Source organism: Aspergillus brasiliensis (assembly GCF_001889945.1).
Source record: "Aspergillus brasiliensis CBS 101740 unplaced genomic scaffold ASPBRscaffold_15, whole genome shotgun sequence".
Classification (NCBI taxonomy): Eukaryota; Fungi; Ascomycota; class Eurotiomycetes; order Eurotiales; family Aspergillaceae; genus Aspergillus; species Aspergillus brasiliensis.
Window position 1 is genome coordinate 511602 of NW_027137456.1, and position 18237 is coordinate 529838.

Sequence of the window (18237 nt, forward strand, 5' to 3'; positions counted from 1 at the left end):
GACACACAACCCTTATGATGCCAAAACAGTGGGTACCTAAGTCAAAATTATCAGTTTGACCACCTCCGCGGAGGTATAGACAGCCCTGCGGCCCCGTCGAGTCAGTCGAGACTTCGCCGCGCGGCACCCGGAATTAGCATCCGCGATGGGAATCCAAATCCGATCCGAACTTTGTGCCGCCGACCTCGCGCCCGAACTGCTCGGCGTTAAGATGACTACGGTAAACTCGGCCGTATTGGCCTGTGGAAAGTAGGCTGATGTAGAGAGTTAACTTTCGATGTTTACGATGATTAATTCCGGTTAAGAGGGAGGCATTTTATACTCCTCGTAGCATCGACATTCATCTCCAACTAATTACAATGATTGGCTCAAGTGACAGGATAAACGAGCGACAAGAAGATATATAGAGAGATACAGGAGACAAAGAAATGAATGCAAATAAATGCTTCAAGTGAGCATCTTGTACACAAAGCGACTCTTAGTGCCCATCAAAAACAATTCTGAATGAGACTAGTAAGGGGTCTGAGCGGCAAAGTAATCCAGGATCAACTGGACACGCTCAGTCGCAGCGGTATCCATGGTCTCATAGACCGCACCGACCAAGAACGTCTCGTTCTTAGAGGGCGAGTTGGCATTCCACTTAGCAGGAAGGGTTCCATTGTTGTAAGAGCCGCCAGTGTTGGGGTTACCGGTCTTCATAAAGTTGGCCCAGTAGCTGCTCATGACATTGGCAACGTAGTAGTCCTCCTCAGAGTAGTCCTCGCCCTGAGCCCACAGGTTGCTCAAGACGTAGACAATCTCAGAGGCATGGGCAGCGCTGCCGTAGTTCCAGTAGTAGGTGTAGGTGTCGACCTGATCGGCAGAGTTCGAGAAGCCGTTCATGTACTGCCAGCTGCTGACGCGGAACATGTCACGGACGATCTGGTCCTCCTGTTCGCCAGCCTGGGTGTCGTTCGCAGCGGGGTAGAGAGCCCAGAACCGGGGGGCAAAGTCGCCGTAGCTGGAGTTCAGGCTCGACTTGTACGCCGCGACGGTGGTGCTGACGGTGGCGGAGGCTCCATCCTCGTTGGCGTTATTTCCGGTGATGTAGGGGACCTTGTTGCCGGCACCCTTCTCAAGGGTGGTGATGTACTTGGACGGGATGGCGTAGTAGTCGAGAACAGGCTTCACCTCCAGGCTGTAGGTGCTGGTCGAGTCGAGTAGGGTGGTGGTGTCGATGGCGCGGGCTTCGGCAATGGAGCTGACGTTCAGGGAGGCCACGATCTCCTCACCCATGGTTTCAGCATCATCCAAGGTAGTGTAAGCGCACTCGAAGACACCAGTATTGGGGTCACTGGGAGAGCGGACCCCGGACTCAGAGATCGCGTTCACGATGCCCAGATCGGCAGTAAGCTCACTGTTGACGATGTGATAGGTGGCCGCAGCGCCGAAGGACTGGCCGATCACGGAAATATGATCCGGATCACCGCCAAAGGCCGCAATGTTCTCGTGGACCCATTTGACCGCTGCATACTGGTCAAGGACCCCCCAATTGCCCGAGGCGTTGCGGCCGTTGGTCTCGGTCAACTCGGGGTGTGCCATGAAGCCAAACACACCGTTCCGGTAGTTGTAGGAGACGAAGATGATCCCCTTGTCGGCCACACCTGCACCGTTGTAGGTGGTCTGCGGGGGTGCCGTTCCGGCGCCATAGCTCCAGATAGCCACGGGAAGCTTCTCATCGGACGAGGTAGCAGGGGTCCAGATGTTGAGGTTCAGACAATCCTCACTCTGGGCATAGTCTGCCAGGATAGAGAGAGTGATGGGGCAGATAGCACCGAATTCCGTCGCATTCAGAGTGCCATTCCAGGGCTCCGCAGGCTGGGGGTCGCGCCAACGGTTTGCGCCAGAGGTATCAGCACCAAAGGGGATACCACCAAAGAAAGAGATGTTCTCCCAGTTGGAGATATACTCAGACACGCTGGAGTTGACCGCAGCCTTTCCTTGCACGTAGCCGTAACCGGGGATGTTGACGGGCTTCTTGTACAAGGGCTCAGCAGCCGCAGCAACGCCATTCGCCAAGGCGGGCGCAAGAACCAGACTTGCAAGTTTGGGAAGCATCTTGGTAGCGAATGTGGGAAGTAGAGAATGACAATTATGATGATGAAAGGGATATCGATGAAGAAGGGGAATTGACTTGCTACTTATACATTACCAAAGATTAGACATGTACGCAAGTCTTCCAGGACCGTCTCCAGGGGCATGACCTTGACCAAGCGATGGTTTCAAATTGAGCGATTCTACGACGTCCATTGCGTGAACCTTAACGCGATATAGTTATGGTTCGGCGTGTAAAAGACGCATGTGGAGTGGGTGGCACCCCCTCCTGGCTTCGTCTGCAGCCAGCAGCAGCAGGGCTTGTGAATGAACTCGACAATAAGGTTACGTACTCTCGCTCCACCGACAGTCCTGCAGGTATCACGCCCAATATGGGTGTGATAGTGAGTTGGATCGGACCCTCATTTCTGCAGGGGCTAAGGGTCGGACATCGGAGGTCATTTCCTGGTCCGAGATGCGGGTTCGCCCTAACCTAAAAGACTCGGGTCTGCTAATTGCGCCGCGATCCGACATCACACAACACGTTTGCATCTGCGCAATGGCTACACTTTGCCTAGGACCATCTGTCTTTTTATTGCCATTCATGATACGAGATAGCGCCCTGCGTTTATCAAGGAATGCCGGGTTGAGAATTGCTTGATACAAACTGGTGTGGTCTTTCAGTCCCGGGCTTCTAAGTTGGTTCCGTCCAAAGATCAGGGCAGAGCTCAACTTCGGATCCAAATAACCGTTTAGGTATACCCGTCCTGGTATGCAAACTGCAGATGGAGTGTCGCAGGACCGGTTCTGCAGGAGTTTCAATTTCGTTCCAGTGTTTGAAGTGGGGTTTTGAAGATCTTCATGAACTAAGGTTAATTGGACACACATGTGTGGCGGCCAGAGACGCGTATTTTGGCACGGAGCGGCGTGAATCTATCACTCATAGGAGGTTTAATCCATATCCAAAAGAAGCAGATAGTAGCATTTCATTGGGAGGAAGTCGGCAACCTCCACATAGACTACCCCTTAATCATCAGCGGAAGATGATCAAAGGTTACAGTGAGAAAGCGAAGCACGTATAACTAGTGATTATTTCAATTCGTGTGGCCACACCATCAAGGGAAACCATGTTCGTAAATGGGCGGAAGATACCTTATCCACAGCACGGCCACGTTCTCCCCTCAGAGTTTTAGTTTATCAGCTGTGCTCACAATTACTGCTATATACCTCGGCTCCTGAACCACACGCTAATCTCTCTTGATCATTATTAGTTTAAGAATATGTTTCAAAAAGTGCTTGGAAAGAGCTCAGCGCTGTGGTAGAAGCTCGTGTTTACTGATCCAAATCCTGTATTTTCTATGCCGTCGTGGAGACATTATTGCAATTGTTCGCGTCGGGTTAGTAGAAAATAGGTATACTCGTTATCGATCATGCAGAGACGTCCCACATCACGCCTCCTAAGCTTTTCTGCTAGTCATGTAATCATAGCTTATATGGAGTGGATCCTACTAGACTGCGGATACGACGGCATCGTCTCTGCCTTAAATCCGGCCTTGAGTGCACTCACCATGATCGTTATCGCACATCTCAATGCCATTTCACAAGGGTCTGTAGGCCGCGTAGAAACTGTATGTGTTTGAATGAGTAAAAATGATTATTTTTGGTTGGTAATATGTCAAATATCCCGAATGCTATATCTGACAGATTATTGCTTGCGAGTCGTTCCGCATCAACTTACATGCCAAGTATTGCTCTAGCTACTGCAGAATAGTGGATATCCAATTTCCAGCCTCCTCCTAACCACATCCTCTGAAATTTGGCCGAGTCACCATCAGCCGTGGATAACCGGCGACGATGTCCCCAAAATGAGAGAAGCCCGAATGTAGCACGATAAGACTTCCCATTTACGCTGGGCTCCCCTTGGTGCTAGCCTTGCCTTCAACCACGTTAGTGTCAATTAGGTCAACCGTTGCATGACGGCACTATACAGCAACGGAGATGGTGTTTTCGGCCTCTCACGCACAACTGACCGCACCCCTCTTAGCAGCTTTCAAAAATTGCTGCTTCCTCCAAATGATATTCATCAGTACCAACCTCCGTTGCACTTCATACCATGTCATCGCTAATAGATGTCTATTTTTGTCGTATGGTATAATTTCCCTCTCAGTTGCTCTGATTAAAAGACGCCTCGAAATGTGGAAACCGCAACCCATGAGGACCGCATTTGTCCAGTTTTATCCAGCAATGCATCTTAAGTTGACGCTAGATAAATAGTGGGAAGAAGATGGAATGTGTGACTAGGAAATATGCAACTGGCCATTTGCATTACAGTTGTTGGATGGCAGATGACCCAGTCACTGGCAATCCGTACATTGGAGTTACTGTGGTTGCAACTTTCGTCATTCTGTCAATACAACATTTCAAATAACATCAGCACTCCTTTTCCCTCAGTTATGAGAGAACCTAAAGGGTGCAATGTTTCTCGGGGGCTATAGCCAAGGAAAAGCTGAACGATCATCCGAGAGCCAAGCTTACATGGGCCTTTTCTCCAACTCGCGCAGGGGCGGCTATCCAAGCTTAAATGGTGACAAATCCATTGTTTATTCACAGGCGCAAGTAGGCTAATTCGGCTTCAGACCGCACGTATCCGTTCTGCATCTTCCCCAAATTGGGGTCGAAACCCTCACGATTGTTCTTGGCGTACATGCCCCCCATGTTCCAAATGCAATAACATCCGGAAAACCTACTGTTTTCGAAGATTACTATATTGGCCTTTGAAGTAAAGTCCCCGCATTTTCACACATACTATGGTCATTCTAGCAGATACAGTCAGGTGGAGCAACCAGTTCCTTGCCCATAGTGAGTCGATTATAGCGGAACAAGTGGGGTGGAGAGTGGCAATTATGACGCTGCACTTCTTAACCTCGCTGTTATATATTGCATCACAGTTTCTCCGCACAAAACAGAAGTAACAGTTTGGCTTTTCCATACATTAATAGAAATTACCCTCTTCACTCCTAAGCAACATTCATTGGAGCATCATGGCAGCGTCGCAATTTTGACACTCAATTTGCCACCCTCCACAGAGACCGTTTCGGTCTTTCTCATTGACACGTATAGTCTCACTCTGTTCGTCTTCTTACCTCCTTCCATGTCTCTAATCATTTACGCAGTGGTGCACGTCTGGACCTTCCTGCAGAGCAGTTCATGACCCCCAGAATCCCAGGCTATGACCGGCTGGCGGTACCATCGTATTCATTTCTCGTAACCCACCCATCCGGACAAAAACTACTGTCCGACCTCTCTCTCCGCAAAGACTATCAGAACCTAGCTCCGCCGTTTAGAAACCTTTGCACAGACCCTGAAAGTGGCTGGAAAGTGTATTCTCCTCAGAACGTCGGAGACATTCTGGTCGAAAACGGCGTCCCATTGGAGCAAATCAACGCCATCATCTGGTCTCATGACCATTTTGACCATACTGGCGACCCATCCCTATTCCCTCCTACTACAGACTTGATCGTAGGGCCGGGTTTCACCAGCAGATGCGCACCAGGGTATCCCGAAAGACCAGATGCACCAGGCAGATCATCCGACTGGAGAGGACGGTCTCTGAAGGAGATGGACTTTGACGGACACCCGATGAAGACCACTATTGGGAGATTCAAGGCAATCGACTGGTTTGGTGACGGCAGCTTCTATCTGCTGCATACTCCAGGCCACACTCCAGATCATATGTGCGGCCTCGCGAGAGTCCAACCCGATTCATTTATCCTAATGGGAGCGGTAGGTCTTCCCCTTTGTTTACCACCTATGTTATCCTATGTGCCAAAGCAGCTGAGCTCAGTGACCACTTTATCAGGATTGTGCTCACCATCCGGGCGAGTTTCGACCATCCAAACATATTCCTATCCCGGAGACCATCCAGCCCTCGCCGTACCCGTCTCACCCTCGGTATGGGGGAATATGTCCGGGACACATATTCGCGCAGCTAGGGTACGAGCCAGGAAGCACCGATACCCCTTTCTTTATCTCTACTCCAGAATATACTCGTGATGTTGAGGAGTGCCGTCGGACTGTCGATGGAATATCAGAGTTCGACGCTAGTGAGCAGGTTCTGGTCCTTATAGCTCATGACCATACCATGTTGCCTATCTTTAAGGGCGATGAGGGTGATGATTCTGGCTGGTTCTTCCCAAAGCGATCGTTAGATACGTGGAAGGATGCGGACTTGGGGACGAGAGGGAAGTGGCTGTTTTTGAGCGATTTCGAGGTTCCTTCTCTGGAGAATTGATATTATTCGCGCCTATGCTCTTCGTTGTTATGAGTAAAGCCTCACTATAATTATCCTTGAGTTCTGACTATCCTGAAATTGAGCACATTAATACAAATAGTAGACTGCGGTATTGTGTAGTCAATTAGCTGAAAATATTTAATATTTATGATATGGAGGCCTATGTGTTAGTTCACATCGGCTTTGGAATATTCGCCTTGAGTCATCCCGTATTGATGAAAGGCGTTGTGCATACATCTAAAGACACAAATTTGCCATATACTCCCCTTCTCCACCGAGACCGACGGTCCACAGGCGTATAGCCTACTCCCCAATAGGGCACCACGCCCAGAATTGGGGTAATTGGAGGACTAGAAGACCCTGGAATGTCTGACAAATACGATCCCCGACTGGCGTGATTATCGCACGCAGAGTTTTCCGAGATCTCGGAGACTTACCCCGATTCTCGGAGGACGGTCCACCCTTGCTTACGAGAAGACTCGGCAAACCGCTTCCGAGTCCGAGACAAAACAAACTTTACTGCCAAATCTTGGATTGGAGCCATACTACTTACGTCACAGCCAGGGAAATCATATCGGTAGAATATAAGTTCCCCGATCAATCCACTTCATTCAATTCCCAGCCATACCTACCATTTATACATACCCTTGACTTCTCATTCCACCAATCTAAACATAACGCGGCCAGCCATGTCGAACCTGAATTTCACCTGCGCCCTCGTCACCGGCGGCGGAGGCGGCCTAGGCAAAGCCATCGCATCCTATCTGCTTGAAAAGGGCAAGAAGGTCATAATCGCCGGTCGAACCGAGAGCACACTGCGCCAAACAGCAGAGGAAATCGGAGCCACGGATTACTTCGTCCTCGACACAGGAGTCACATCCAAGATCCCAACTTTCATCGAAACCCTGATCCAGAAACACCCCGACCTCGACTGTCTCATCAACAACGCTGGCGTTCAGCGACCCCTTCAAGTCCTGAAAGACGATCCATCAGAGTTCCTCACCAAAGCCGACCAGGAAATCGACATCAACATCCGCGGACCCATGCACTTGACGCTGGGGCTATTGGAGCACTTCAAGAGTAAAGAAAGCGCTATGATCATGAACGTCTCCTCAATACTGGCATTTGTGCCATTCTCGGTGATTAATCCCGTGTATAATGGCACGAAAGCCTGGCTGCATTTCTGGTCGATGAATCTGCGGTCGCAGTTGGCAAGCGGCGGGTATGATACGATCAAGGTGGTTGAGGTTGCGCCGCCGTCGGTGGGGACGGATTTGCATCGCGACCGAGAGGATCCCGATGATAATAAGAAGCATAAGAATCCGAATGCGCTGTCGGTGGAGGAGTTTATGGATTTCTTCCGGGAGGGGTTGGAGCGTGGGGATGCCGTTATTGCGCCGGGGATGAGTCGGGAGTTTGTGGATACGAGGGAACGGGAGTTTGGGTCCGCTTATGTGAAGTTGACTGGGGGTAAGTAGGTACTTTGTAGATGTTACAAATGAACGAGAAGATGGCATGGATCTTGCATGAGATCGGTTTCAAAAAGCGAACCACCGCATATCAAATCAGAAGTTTTTCCAAAGAAGCAAGTTTCAGATCGCTTCCTTGTTGCTATATTTAAAGCCAACAAAAGCCGCAGTGGAAGCTAATCTAGTCCTCTACATGCGGTTCACATACCTCCGTATGAAACCCCTATATTGTTTTTATCATATCACATCGGAACAGAATGCAGGTTAGGACTCCATAAAAGCCTACACTCCTTTCGTCACTATGAGGAAAGGGAAGTGAAGTATGCGAATGACGATGGGGCAACTTCACTGTGCTAGTACAGTTCATAATTCCCAGGTCGACATATCATTGCGTGTTCCATAGGGCCCTTTCCATGCCAGATGCCACGAAAGATAGTTGGCATCACGCCAAGTTGAATCACCGTCCTCCTCTGGGGCACAGTGCCTCTCCCAGTCTAATATATAGCTATAGGATCGGCAAAGTCAGTTTTTTTCATGAAGTGCAGGGGCAACAACTGCCCAGAGAGTCATCAGCCCGAGTATGGTTAAAAATACTCACCACTTTTTTCTTGCCGCATCCCACCGAAGGTTCTTTGCCCCGCGATCCAGATTTGTTATCCCACAAGCATTACATTCCCTATAGCCAAGGCTAGTTAGGCTGAGAATCCCCAGAGAGGAGTCAGAGGTGACCTACAACCACGATTTCTTGAAGGCTGCTCTCAGCTCATCCCGCTCATCTCTGGTCATGTCATCGAGAACGGAACACACATCGACACCCGGTATCAGCTCCATCACAATGAAATGTATATATCCACCTGGTATCCATTGATCTTGGGTTTGTTCGCGATTCATCCAATCAATCAGAGAAGGTGTGCTAGAGCACCCCGCGTCTGTTAGAAGACGAAGTGCTTCAACTTCGTTTTCGCCCCTTGCTGAGGGTTCGGCAGCTGCCTGTTGGGCCCGGATGGACGGCTTTTTAGTAGCACTTCCCCACCATGGTACCCTATGTCCTTTGTCAGTTCAGTCGTCTAGTGGCTAGAGCACACGCTGACTGCAGTACATACTGCATGTGGATTTTAAGTACTGCTGTCGACGGAGCTTGCCCAGCGACCCTTGACGCCACAAAAACCGCACGAGCCTCGGAGACAATCCCTCCCTCTTCAAAATCTTTCTGGGAATATAAGTCTTCGCATTCCCTGATTTTTGTCGTGATTTTCCAACGGGTACCCGCTGGGAAAGAAAGTTCTAAGCCCAGCCAATCATCGTCATCGAACCAAATGATGTTGGAGGGGATTATCATGATAAGTCAATTTCCAGACTTCGAGTGATTGTGATACTGTCCTGGCAGGTTTTTGGACCGTAAAAGCGAAGCGATTCGCAGAGTAGTTGACGGCTGTGGTGTTGTAAAGGTCAAAGGCGGGGGAAGGCGCTTACAGCTCAGCATACCTTCACGTGGCCAAGCACTGAATTTGGGATTACTAAGTTTAACTACGCGGTACTTTTAGGATCTGCTTTGGGTGGAGAACAAAAGCCAGGTAGACAGATGGCCATTGGGCCGGTACCTGATCAATGGCGGCTAATCCCGGTTAACCGAAGTGCCACCTGCCATGAGAACCAGCTCGTCGTCCATCTAATAACCCCAAACGTTCCTTCCAAGCCACCCCTCCTCCGGGGCAAGGAGCAGCGCTTGTCGTTCACCAAACAAATGCTTCGTCCTACATTCCCAGAAGACAACAGATGCAATCCTTCATGCCAAGAAATCCCATTGTATGGTTTTCGTGTGCCCGTAGACATGTACACCCATGCAACTCTGGCGCGAAATGGGTATTCAATAGCATGCCATGGAAGAGTTCGCATACTCTATTGATAGCTACACGCGCTGTAAGAGGCACGCGAAACAATTCTTGGCGCAACAGGCACCAATTACATGCCATCAATATGGTGTCGTTCTCTATACATCTTGAGGCTGAGTCTTTGGATGTTCCTGAAATAGGAGCTCCTGGTTCAGGCGCTTAGGATGGTTTGCCAATAGTTGATTGCATTTCTCCATAGATCACAGTGTTTGATGTTTCATCCCAGCGCTTATGCCACCGCAGTCCGCACTTCGTTCTTCTGTTCCAGTGCACCAGAAACACCATAGTCTACTAGATACAGAAAACAATGCGTGGTGCGATCGCTGACGTGTACCTCTGACAGGGCATAATCGTAGCAATGCGCAATGAACCGCGCCTATATCCCCGGTACTGGTATGCCTATCCTTCTATCTGGGGGCACGTTCTCGAATATAAATACCTTTAACTTGTCTCCCAAAAACTCAGAAAGGCAGATTTTTCCTTAACTTTCCTCATCATAAGCTCTTTACTTCTCTGAAAACATCAGCATTTCCTGTTCGAAGGCTCTGAAAACATTGCAAGACAATGGCTACGCCGCTCTATGCACATGACCTTACTCGCTCACCTCTTCCTAACTTGCGGCGCGGCAGGCAGACAACCACTTCCGATGCTACACACAACCTTGAGTACATGGCCGCCCTCGTGCACTGGAATACCTTTGAGCGAGAAGTACGGGATGTGTTCAACAGCATTCAGTGGGGGTCGCAGAAAGAAATCCTCGCATATGCGCCCCCAGTGAAAGGAAACCCAAACGACACCTGGCATGAACAGCTCTTCTGCGGAGATGAACACAGCACACTGGCACGTTTCAACCAGAATGTTGGTCATGTCATGACATCTGTGTTCCAATCTCTGGGCTACTCGGCTCGGTTTGGGGATTTCAAAGCCTGTCGTGGCACCACTATCGACAACAAGGTTCCCGATGTTGTGCTCCTTGATGAGACTGGCCGCCTCAGAGTAGTTGGGGAAGCGAAAACGCCTTGGGCGCATGACCTGGAAGAATTCTGTGAGGGGCAAAAATCCCTGCGGCACTGTCTTGGTATGTTTCTCTTCGGGGTCCATTATATTTTGCAGCTATATCTCATGTCTCGAGGGGACCTCTTGCTTATGATGATTGCTTTTCCTATATAGGTCAGTTAGCACGGTATCTATACGTCGCCAAAATAACATACGGCTTCCTCACGACGTATGACGAAACCATCTTCGTGAAGCAGGCGCTGCACCCTGACAAGAAGAAGAGCGGGCAAATGACACTCTGGTATTCAAATCTGATCAAACATCATACACCATCTACTGCTGCGACCCCAGGAAGTAGTCACATGGACTATAGAGGCAAGGTATCACTCCGAGAATGCTTTCTCTTCCTCGGAAAGATGACATCCACTGGCGCTTCTGTCTGCGTCAATAATATGAAGTCGGCAAATTGGGTTGACACCAAGGGAAAGAAAAAATACGATGACTCCGACCACATAAGCCCTTCCGTCTCTTCCTCGGAAGACAGCTCAGACGGCGAAAGAGGTCGATCTAGACCACCCCCGCCTCCCCCGGCGGCAGGACAGAGCCAGCATTGGCAGTCCCTTCGGCCTCCAGCGCAACCGCCTTCAAATGCGACTAGTCAAAGCCGATCTCAATCTCGGTCTTCAGCCGCAGCAACTCACCAGCTCGCGCTTCGACCACGAGATTCGCAGCGTCCACCTCAGCATCCGGCGCCAACCGCCCTCAGTGCGGCTAGTCAAAGCCGATCTCAATCACGACCTCCAGCACCATCAACATATCAAGTGACGGGCCAAGCACAGGCATCGCAGCCTCGGCATCTGGCGCCAACAGCCCCTAGTGCTGCTAGTCAAAGCCGATCTCGCTCGCGGCCTCCAGCACCATCAACTCAGCAAGTGATGAGCCAGGCATCCTCAGTACACTCTCAGTCACATCCTCAGAGTAGGCCCGTTACACGGTCTCAGACCCAGGGGCAATTGAAGGCACCCACCACCAAGCCCTCGAATGAACCTGTCGAGACTGTATATGAAGAAGGCGCTGGTAAATATTATTACCTCGACGCAACAGGGAAGAAGCGGTATGTGAACATATTCAAAGATGAGTCAGGTCAGCCTTATGTCTACAGCGGCAAAACACGCCGGTACGTCACCATCAAAAAACACAGGCAATGAACGAGAAATCTGTCTCAATTTTGTATTGGCTTTTATGGGATCTCTCTGATCGATTGTCCCGAAATCCGGGCATGACTTGGCTTGAGTGTAAACATGCTGCGTTCTGGTATTGATTGTGTTTTGTTATCCTTGTTGTACTGCCATTTCCGAAATTTCTTCTGTGCGTGGTTTCTATGATGTCTCGCTATACTGTCAACCTCGCATATACTATTTATGTACTTAATATTGAATTCATGTGCATTGCTTGTACTTGAAGCGTACCTTTACGGAGTAACCCCTCCTTCGAAGATCTCCATAGAGGTATATTCATCCGAAGGACTCCCCCTTATCCACAGGCAGCGTACTCAGCCAGTTTTCACTGACCTGACTTCTGCTGTGTGGAATATTTGTAATAGGGTTTTGTCATAAGGTCCCCTTCGTAGCCTCCCAACGTAGACGAGCGTCCCTCGCCTTGCTCATAAAACATAGAGAAGAAGGCAAATAGCTACGTGATATGACAATTGCACAGTTAGTGACAGCATGAATAAAGGAGGGGAGATTTGTGGTAATGTAAATAGGGACTGTCTAACAATCGTGTTTTCAGAACACGACCTATAATATCCAAGTCGACATATCATCATAGTCGCCGTCATTGCCGGCTTCTGCAAGATTCCACCCTATATATTGAATATCCCGCCAGATCCTACTCTTGCTAGTCGGGCAACGAAAATTCTCGAAATCGATCAGATAACTGGATGAACCAGGCTATAAGTACTTGGTTGACAAGAATCAAGGAACTGTGGAAGATTTCCGATCCTAAGCGAGCAGAAAAGGGGATTACTGACCACTTCTGTCTTTCTCTGTCCCAGATGAGATTCTGTGAGCCAGAGTCCCCGTGTTCCACCCCACAGGACACACATTCGCTGCATATGAAAACGCAACTAGATCAGCTGTTGTAGGGCAGTTTTTCCCGTCAAGTAGTAAACTTACATCCACGCCTTTTTGAACGCATCTCTCAGCTCATCGCGCTCCTGGCGCTCCATGCGATGAAAATGATAACACACGGTTACACCCGGGAGCATCTCCATCGCGATATAATGAATATAGCCCCCAGGCACCCATCCATCGATCTGCTGTCGGTGCATCCAGTCAATCAAATATGGCGAGCTAGTGCATTTTGCCTCTGTCAGAATAGAGAGGGCTTCAGCCTCGCTACTAGCTAGGTAAGGAATTTCGGGGTCTGCCTGCTTAGCCCGTTCCGAAGGCTCCTTTGTAGCAGCCTCCAAGTACGGTACTCTGCATTCTGTAATCAGCTTGAATTCACTTATGCACTATTTTCAGGGCAGGCATACTGCATATGAATCTTGATAAGTGCTGTCGGTGGACCGTTGCCAGCAACTTTGCTGCATTCGAACGTAGCTCGTGCCTCTGACGTAGCTTTATAAAGCTCATGTTCTCTTTCGGTGTACAAGACCTTGGTTTCCTTGATTTTCCTCACTATTTTCCAGACAGAACCGCCCGGAAAAGCAAGTTCCAGGCCAATGTAGTCATTGTCATCAAACCAAACGATATATGAACGAAGTTTCATGGGTGCAGTAGTAAAGCTTCGAGGAAAGTGTGTAGGCAATTTCTTGTCGTAGTGTTAGAAGATAGCAAAGAGGGTTCCCCACAGAGAAACACACGACTGTGGTCAAAGCAAATAGCGGTAAGAAACAGAGACGGGGATATAAGTATGTCCAGCGGCGGACAAAGCCCCGATCAGCTGATCGCGACCGATACCGAGCTGTTGCTATGCACCTAATGGTGGCACTGGTGGCATCTGCCCAATTTGAAAGGCTCAAAGTAAAGCGAGGCACCAATCAGACTACTATACCCCTGCCATTGTCGTTCAAGATTATGCCTTCAACATTAGTCCCTTTGGGCTTAGTTATGGTAGAGTAGCTCTGTAGCGATAAGACTTATTCTGTCATCATCTTCTCCGGCTCATAACTACGCCAGGGATACGGATAGAAAACCAGTGACTGTGAGGTTTGAGATGGAGCTAGATAGCCGACTTGGACTATACTGGGTAGTGTTACTACCATGTGCAGCGTAGTGGGGCTTTCCAGGCAACAGCTGGCTATCATGAGTAAGGGGCATCTGTTGCTGCCTGCCAGCTGGGGTAAAAGATCGAAATACGGTGATCGACTTAAGGGCCACAACAAGGGTCTATGCAGATCTTAGGACACTTGGAAGCAACTAAGATCTGGAGCTGTTCACTGTGCTGATCCCCATGGTTCATGGGATGAGATACAGTAGCGATAAAATACGATTTTAGAGAATGGCCACCCACCACCTATTAATGTACTTCGTAGTTGTTGGCTACTATTTCCCAACTCTATATTCACGGGTCTTGAACCCTGCTTGATAGTAGTATAAATGCCAGCCTCTTCCATAACACCCAGCATGTTAGCTCAGGGGAAGAGCGCCGGGCTCATAACCCGGAGGTCCCTGGATCGAAACCAGGACATGCTATTTCATTTCTTTTTCTTTTTCGTTCTCTTGAATATTTGGCTTTCCATTGTTCTCTGCAGTAATTTCGTGTTTTCCTTCCTCCCAATGTCTTTTTGTGCTACGCAGATTGGAGTGGTGTACTACTGTGCCTTATCGTCGGTCGCAAGTGGCTTTCTACCCACACCACACCAGAGTACGTCGTCTCTAGCCTACATTGCAACAACCAAATAGTTGAATGCAGAGGGACTGCATACTATCGAAATATTTGTTTACGAACAACGTTCTTGCGGAATCTCCCAGGGGTTTTTTTTTTTTTTTTTTTTTTTTTTTTTTTTTTTTTTTTTTTTTTTTTTTTTTTTGTTTTGTTTTTCTTTGGGAGGTCGGGAAATGAATGAGGCTTTTAGTGGATTTCTGTCCGACATCGAACACATACTCTGCCATGACTCGTTCAGTGCGTCAGCACCATCAAGGCTATATTGGCTGTCTAAGCATGGTTGATTTAGTAGATTTGTGGTGAACTAAACCACTTAGCTGCATATCCCCGCTGCAACGAAGGGGTCCGATGCCGTAGGCTTAACGATGGTTCATGGACGTCTTGTCATCGCCTAATCTCATTAGTGGGGTGATGGGCTTATCTACTACTGCATCTACGGAAGGTTCGATTTGGGTCTATACAGTCGTGAAGGGCTCTATAGAAGAAAGAGTTTCGTTCAATCAACTAGATTTCATGCTTCAAACTAAAGATGACTTATGGCATTGCAGGATGATTCCTATCACTAGTACGGCCAGCATAGAGCTTCCACAATCTTCAGAGCAACAAAACCACACTCTGCCCCTTGTCAACAACCATTCTTGGGCAGTATTTTGAGACAGAAGTACGCGCGATTCCGAAGTAACATGATGATGCCAGTGATCGATTCAACCGATAAAGCCCACCTCATCAACCCATCGTTACAGCTCATCTCAGACAGTAATACACTTGACGCGGATGTCCAGACTCAATCCTTCGAACCTCGGTTCCGCCGTCATGGTATGAATGATGGTGGAAAAGGTAGTCGTTCTCTGTTCGGCGGTGGTCTCGTCGGTGGCACTCAACTACAACACATCCGTATTGTCAGCCAATTGTTATCTCATATAGAAGCACGTTGGTTACTCACGAGGAATTCGAGCCCGAAGCGGTCTTCTCCAGAACTCTCTTTGAACGTGAGATTGACCGCGAGAGCCTTGGGGAGCTTATGGTACTTTTCTTCCATCTTGTGGAGGACATCCAGGTAGAAGTCCTTGAGGGTGTCGATGGGGACAGGGACGGGGCCAAGTTCTGTATTCCGTGTTAGTATGGGTCTGCGTTGGGTGGACGTGATGGATGGTACATACGGCCAGACTCTTCGTGGTGTTCGTTGCTGGTCATTTTGGTGTGAGGATGAGATTCTTGGTGAAATGACTGTTGTGGGATAAGAAGGTGGATGGAATGTAATGGGAGGGTGATGAAATTGTGATGAACAGAGTAGACGAGTGGAATCCGATGAGGGGGGAAGTGATACAAGGCTGGTTAAATAGGCTAGTGACCGAGAGGAGTGAATGCAGCTCAACTCCAGGTTCCGACTTCTTCGTTTGTTGATGACGTTGTTGGGTCCCTCCGTTTGTGAAACCGATACCTACTGTATTCTATACACGGTACGATGCAATATGCTGTCTTCTTGGTTGATACCGATTGCGAAAGGTCCTTTGGCTGGATGGATGCCAGTTACTCGAGGCAATATAGGACAAATTCCTTTCCATTTTCGCTTGGCTAGGGGAGGTTTTCGTTAATCTATTAACATATGCAGTGAGTTTAGAGCTCAATCATGGTATGTCTATCTTAGCCTTGGTAGGTTCCAGCTCTACCGGTTCTCTCTAGGCGAAACTCATCGCTATTGATAATCTTTGATCTCTATTTGAATACTAGGTGACATCTAAGCTCGAATTTCTCAATAAGAAAAGCATGTTGCTATTGGAACTCCCTATGGGGAAGTAGAAATCATGAATCGCATGGCCGGCCATCCATATTTACTTGCAAAGCAATTGCCCCATCATTTGCCAACATGGCTGGTTTCATTGCTTGGTAAGGTCTCCCATCACATATCGAACTACTAATAGTTATCACTACGCTTGGTAGCAATCAGTGGAGGATGGTAGGTACCAAAATACTCCTAGTAGTAGTAGTACGGTACTGGTGGTGGTAAGTTCTTGAGATAGGGGACACAATCGCAGATAGATTCAGTGGAGCGGCACGTACTGGTAGAGCACCAACTGTGCATTATATATCTGGAGCGACCGAGCAGTAGCATAGTTGTGGCAACGCAGGGCAACTTGATCTACTACAATAATTAGTAGCACAGCATTACTGGTAGTCAGATTCCACATATAGAGTTGCAATGGACTTACCTTCACACTACTGTGAATAGCAAGTATACAACTGTCACACATGACCGCTTATGATGAGGAATATCGATGGTTCGATATTCCGACGGGTCATATCGGTTGACTTGGAATATAATACAAAAGCTCTTCCCTACTTACATCAAAAGCGGCCGGGTGGCGCAATGGTAGCGCGCTGCCTTCCGGTTGTGGATGTGGCAGTGGTTGCGTGTTCGAGTCACGTCTCGGTCGTTCTTTTTGTTTTTCCTCAATGTACCCATTGATACATAGCACTGCCGATTTATCTCCCTGGATAACCTTCCTGGGCCATCCATCAATTAACTCCAATGCACAAACTATTTCTGATTGTCGTACAAGCTGACGGAGATGAGTCACCATATATGTCGACAGGTAGCCAACCGGAATCGGCGAAACGAGGTTAGAGTTTCTTCCCCAGTAATCCAATGGCAATAATAGCCACATCTTTCAAGGTTTACATACAGTCCTCCTTTGTGCGACGGTGCGAGCCATAAAAGAAGACCTGGAACACCACATAATACCGCGATTTCTGCGGCGGGGGAACTGTTGGTCCTCGGGGCATCAATAGGAACTTTGCAACAGAAAAGTGTACCTGGTGCAAGCAACCGTTAACGACGTTGACCAGCTAGCCACAGACACGATCTAATCACGGGACGGGATAGTCTTCTGAAGGACCCCTGACACTTGCGCCAGTAGCGAACGCTGGAATTCGCCCGAACCCAACGATTCATGTGAGACAATATGGAAGCAAAGACCTGTCGAGTGAGTATTGCGTTGTCAGGTTCCAGTCTCCTAAGGTACCCATGAGCAAATATCTACAAGTGTGTGCTCATAAGCAGCTTGTAGTTCACCTGGAAGGTTATGGAGTCTTTTCAGTGCGTCCAGGAACACGAGCGACTTGTTTGTGTGCCGGAGCATGAGCATAGCCCAGAGAAAATATCTATCTGAGCGACGTCGAAGGGTTCCAAAAACCTATTCGCACAAACTCCGTGCACGAAGGATATCAGACTGATTAACCCAAACTTCAATAGATTTTAATGTCGAATTGGCCATATATGAGACCTTTGAAAGGAATAAAATTGGCTTGCTGACAAGTCTCTTCGACGTAAATACTTCCTAAAATGGTCGATTCCCTGATTATTACCAATAGTGTACTTAGGGTGGGAACTGTAGTAGACCTGCCAAAGAATCCATAAAAGGATGGTTTTAAGATGTTCTAGGAAGGAATGGATATAACCCCTTGGAGAGAACCAGAAAGTACATACGACCACAGGGTGTGGAAAATAGGGCTTCCCGTCCGCTCAGCCGTACTCAAGCCACACGCCGGGAGGTTAGTAGTTGGGTGGGTGACCACCAGCGAATCCCTTCTGTTGTATGTTTTTCTTTATTTTTTCTTTCCC

The 18237-nt window shown here is 48.5% G+C and overlaps 7 protein-coding genes and 2 non-coding genes across 9 annotated transcripts; 5 read left to right on the forward strand and 4 right to left on the reverse strand.

Moving 5' to 3' along the window:
• Window positions 1-510: 510 nt before the first annotated feature.
• On the reverse strand, window positions 511-2097 carry ASPBRDRAFT_661004 (uncharacterized protein; the record flags this gene model as incomplete). Its single annotated transcript, XM_067628658.1, has 1 exon — window positions 511-2097. The coding sequence occupies one exon, from the start codon at window positions 2095-2097 to the stop codon at window positions 511-513; it is 1587 nt and encodes a 528-aa protein (XP_067474947.1).
• Window positions 2098-5114: 3017 nt separating this feature from the next.
• On the forward strand, window positions 5115-6439 carry ASPBRDRAFT_661009 (MBL fold metallo-hydrolase; the record flags this gene model as incomplete). Its single annotated transcript, XM_067628659.1, has 3 exons — window positions 5115-5122; window positions 5247-5856; window positions 5933-6439. The coding sequence occupies 3 exons, from the start codon at window positions 5115-5117 to the stop codon at window positions 6362-6364; spliced, it is 1050 nt and encodes a 349-aa protein (XP_067474948.1). The 3' UTR covers window positions 6365-6439.
• Window positions 6440-7053: 614 nt separating this feature from the next.
• On the forward strand, window positions 7054-7842 carry ASPBRDRAFT_58796 (uncharacterized protein; the record flags this gene model as incomplete). Its single annotated transcript, XM_067627959.1, has 1 exon — window positions 7054-7842. One exon carries the CDS (start codon window positions 7054-7056, stop codon window positions 7840-7842), a length of 789 nt encoding a protein of 262 aa, XP_067474949.1.
• Window positions 7843-8544: 702 nt separating this feature from the next.
• Window positions 8545-9172, reverse strand: ASPBRDRAFT_661013 (uncharacterized protein; the record flags this gene model as incomplete). Its single annotated transcript, XM_067628660.1, has 2 exons — window positions 8545-8875; window positions 8937-9172. The coding sequence occupies 2 exons, from the start codon at window positions 9170-9172 to the stop codon at window positions 8563-8565; spliced, it is 549 nt and encodes a 182-aa protein (XP_067474950.1). The 3' UTR covers window positions 8545-8562.
• A 1117-nt stretch (window positions 9173-10289) lies between these two features.
• Window positions 10290-11929, forward strand: ASPBRDRAFT_34067 (uncharacterized protein; the record flags this gene model as incomplete). Its single annotated transcript, XM_067623183.1, has 2 exons — window positions 10290-10803; window positions 10896-11929. The coding sequence occupies 2 exons, from the start codon at window positions 10290-10292 to the stop codon at window positions 11927-11929; spliced, it is 1548 nt and encodes a 515-aa protein (XP_067474951.1).
• Window positions 11930-12462: 533 nt separating this feature from the next.
• ASPBRDRAFT_47737 (uncharacterized protein) lies at window positions 12463-13585 on the reverse strand. Its single transcript, XM_067625930.1, has 4 exons — window positions 13261-13585; window positions 12899-13204; window positions 12754-12831; window positions 12463-12659 (listed from the first exon to the last, which is right to left on the reverse strand). Exons 1-4 carry the CDS (start codon window positions 13494-13496, stop codon window positions 12521-12523), a joined length of 759 nt encoding a protein of 252 aa, XP_067474952.1. The 5' UTR covers window positions 13497-13585; the 3' UTR covers window positions 12463-12520.
• Window positions 13586-14350: 765 nt separating this feature from the next.
• Window positions 14351-14422, forward strand: ASPBRDRAFT_t244. The gene has a single exon. It is a non-coding gene; the product is annotated as a tRNA-Met (tRNA).
• Window positions 14423-15364: 942 nt separating this feature from the next.
• On the reverse strand, window positions 15365-15948 carry ASPBRDRAFT_210604 (uncharacterized protein; the record flags this gene model as incomplete). The annotated part of the gene is made up of 3 exons (XM_067621908.1): window positions 15776-15948; window positions 15559-15719; window positions 15365-15496 (listed from the first exon to the last, which is right to left on the reverse strand). Exons 1-3 carry the CDS (start codon window positions 15807-15809, stop codon window positions 15365-15367), a joined length of 327 nt encoding a protein of 108 aa, XP_067474953.1. The 5' UTR covers window positions 15810-15948.
• Window positions 15949-16969: 1021 nt separating this feature from the next.
• Window positions 16970-17050, forward strand: ASPBRDRAFT_t245. The gene has a single exon. It is a non-coding gene; the product is annotated as a tRNA-Arg (tRNA).
• Window positions 17051-18237: the final 1187 nt, after the last annotated feature.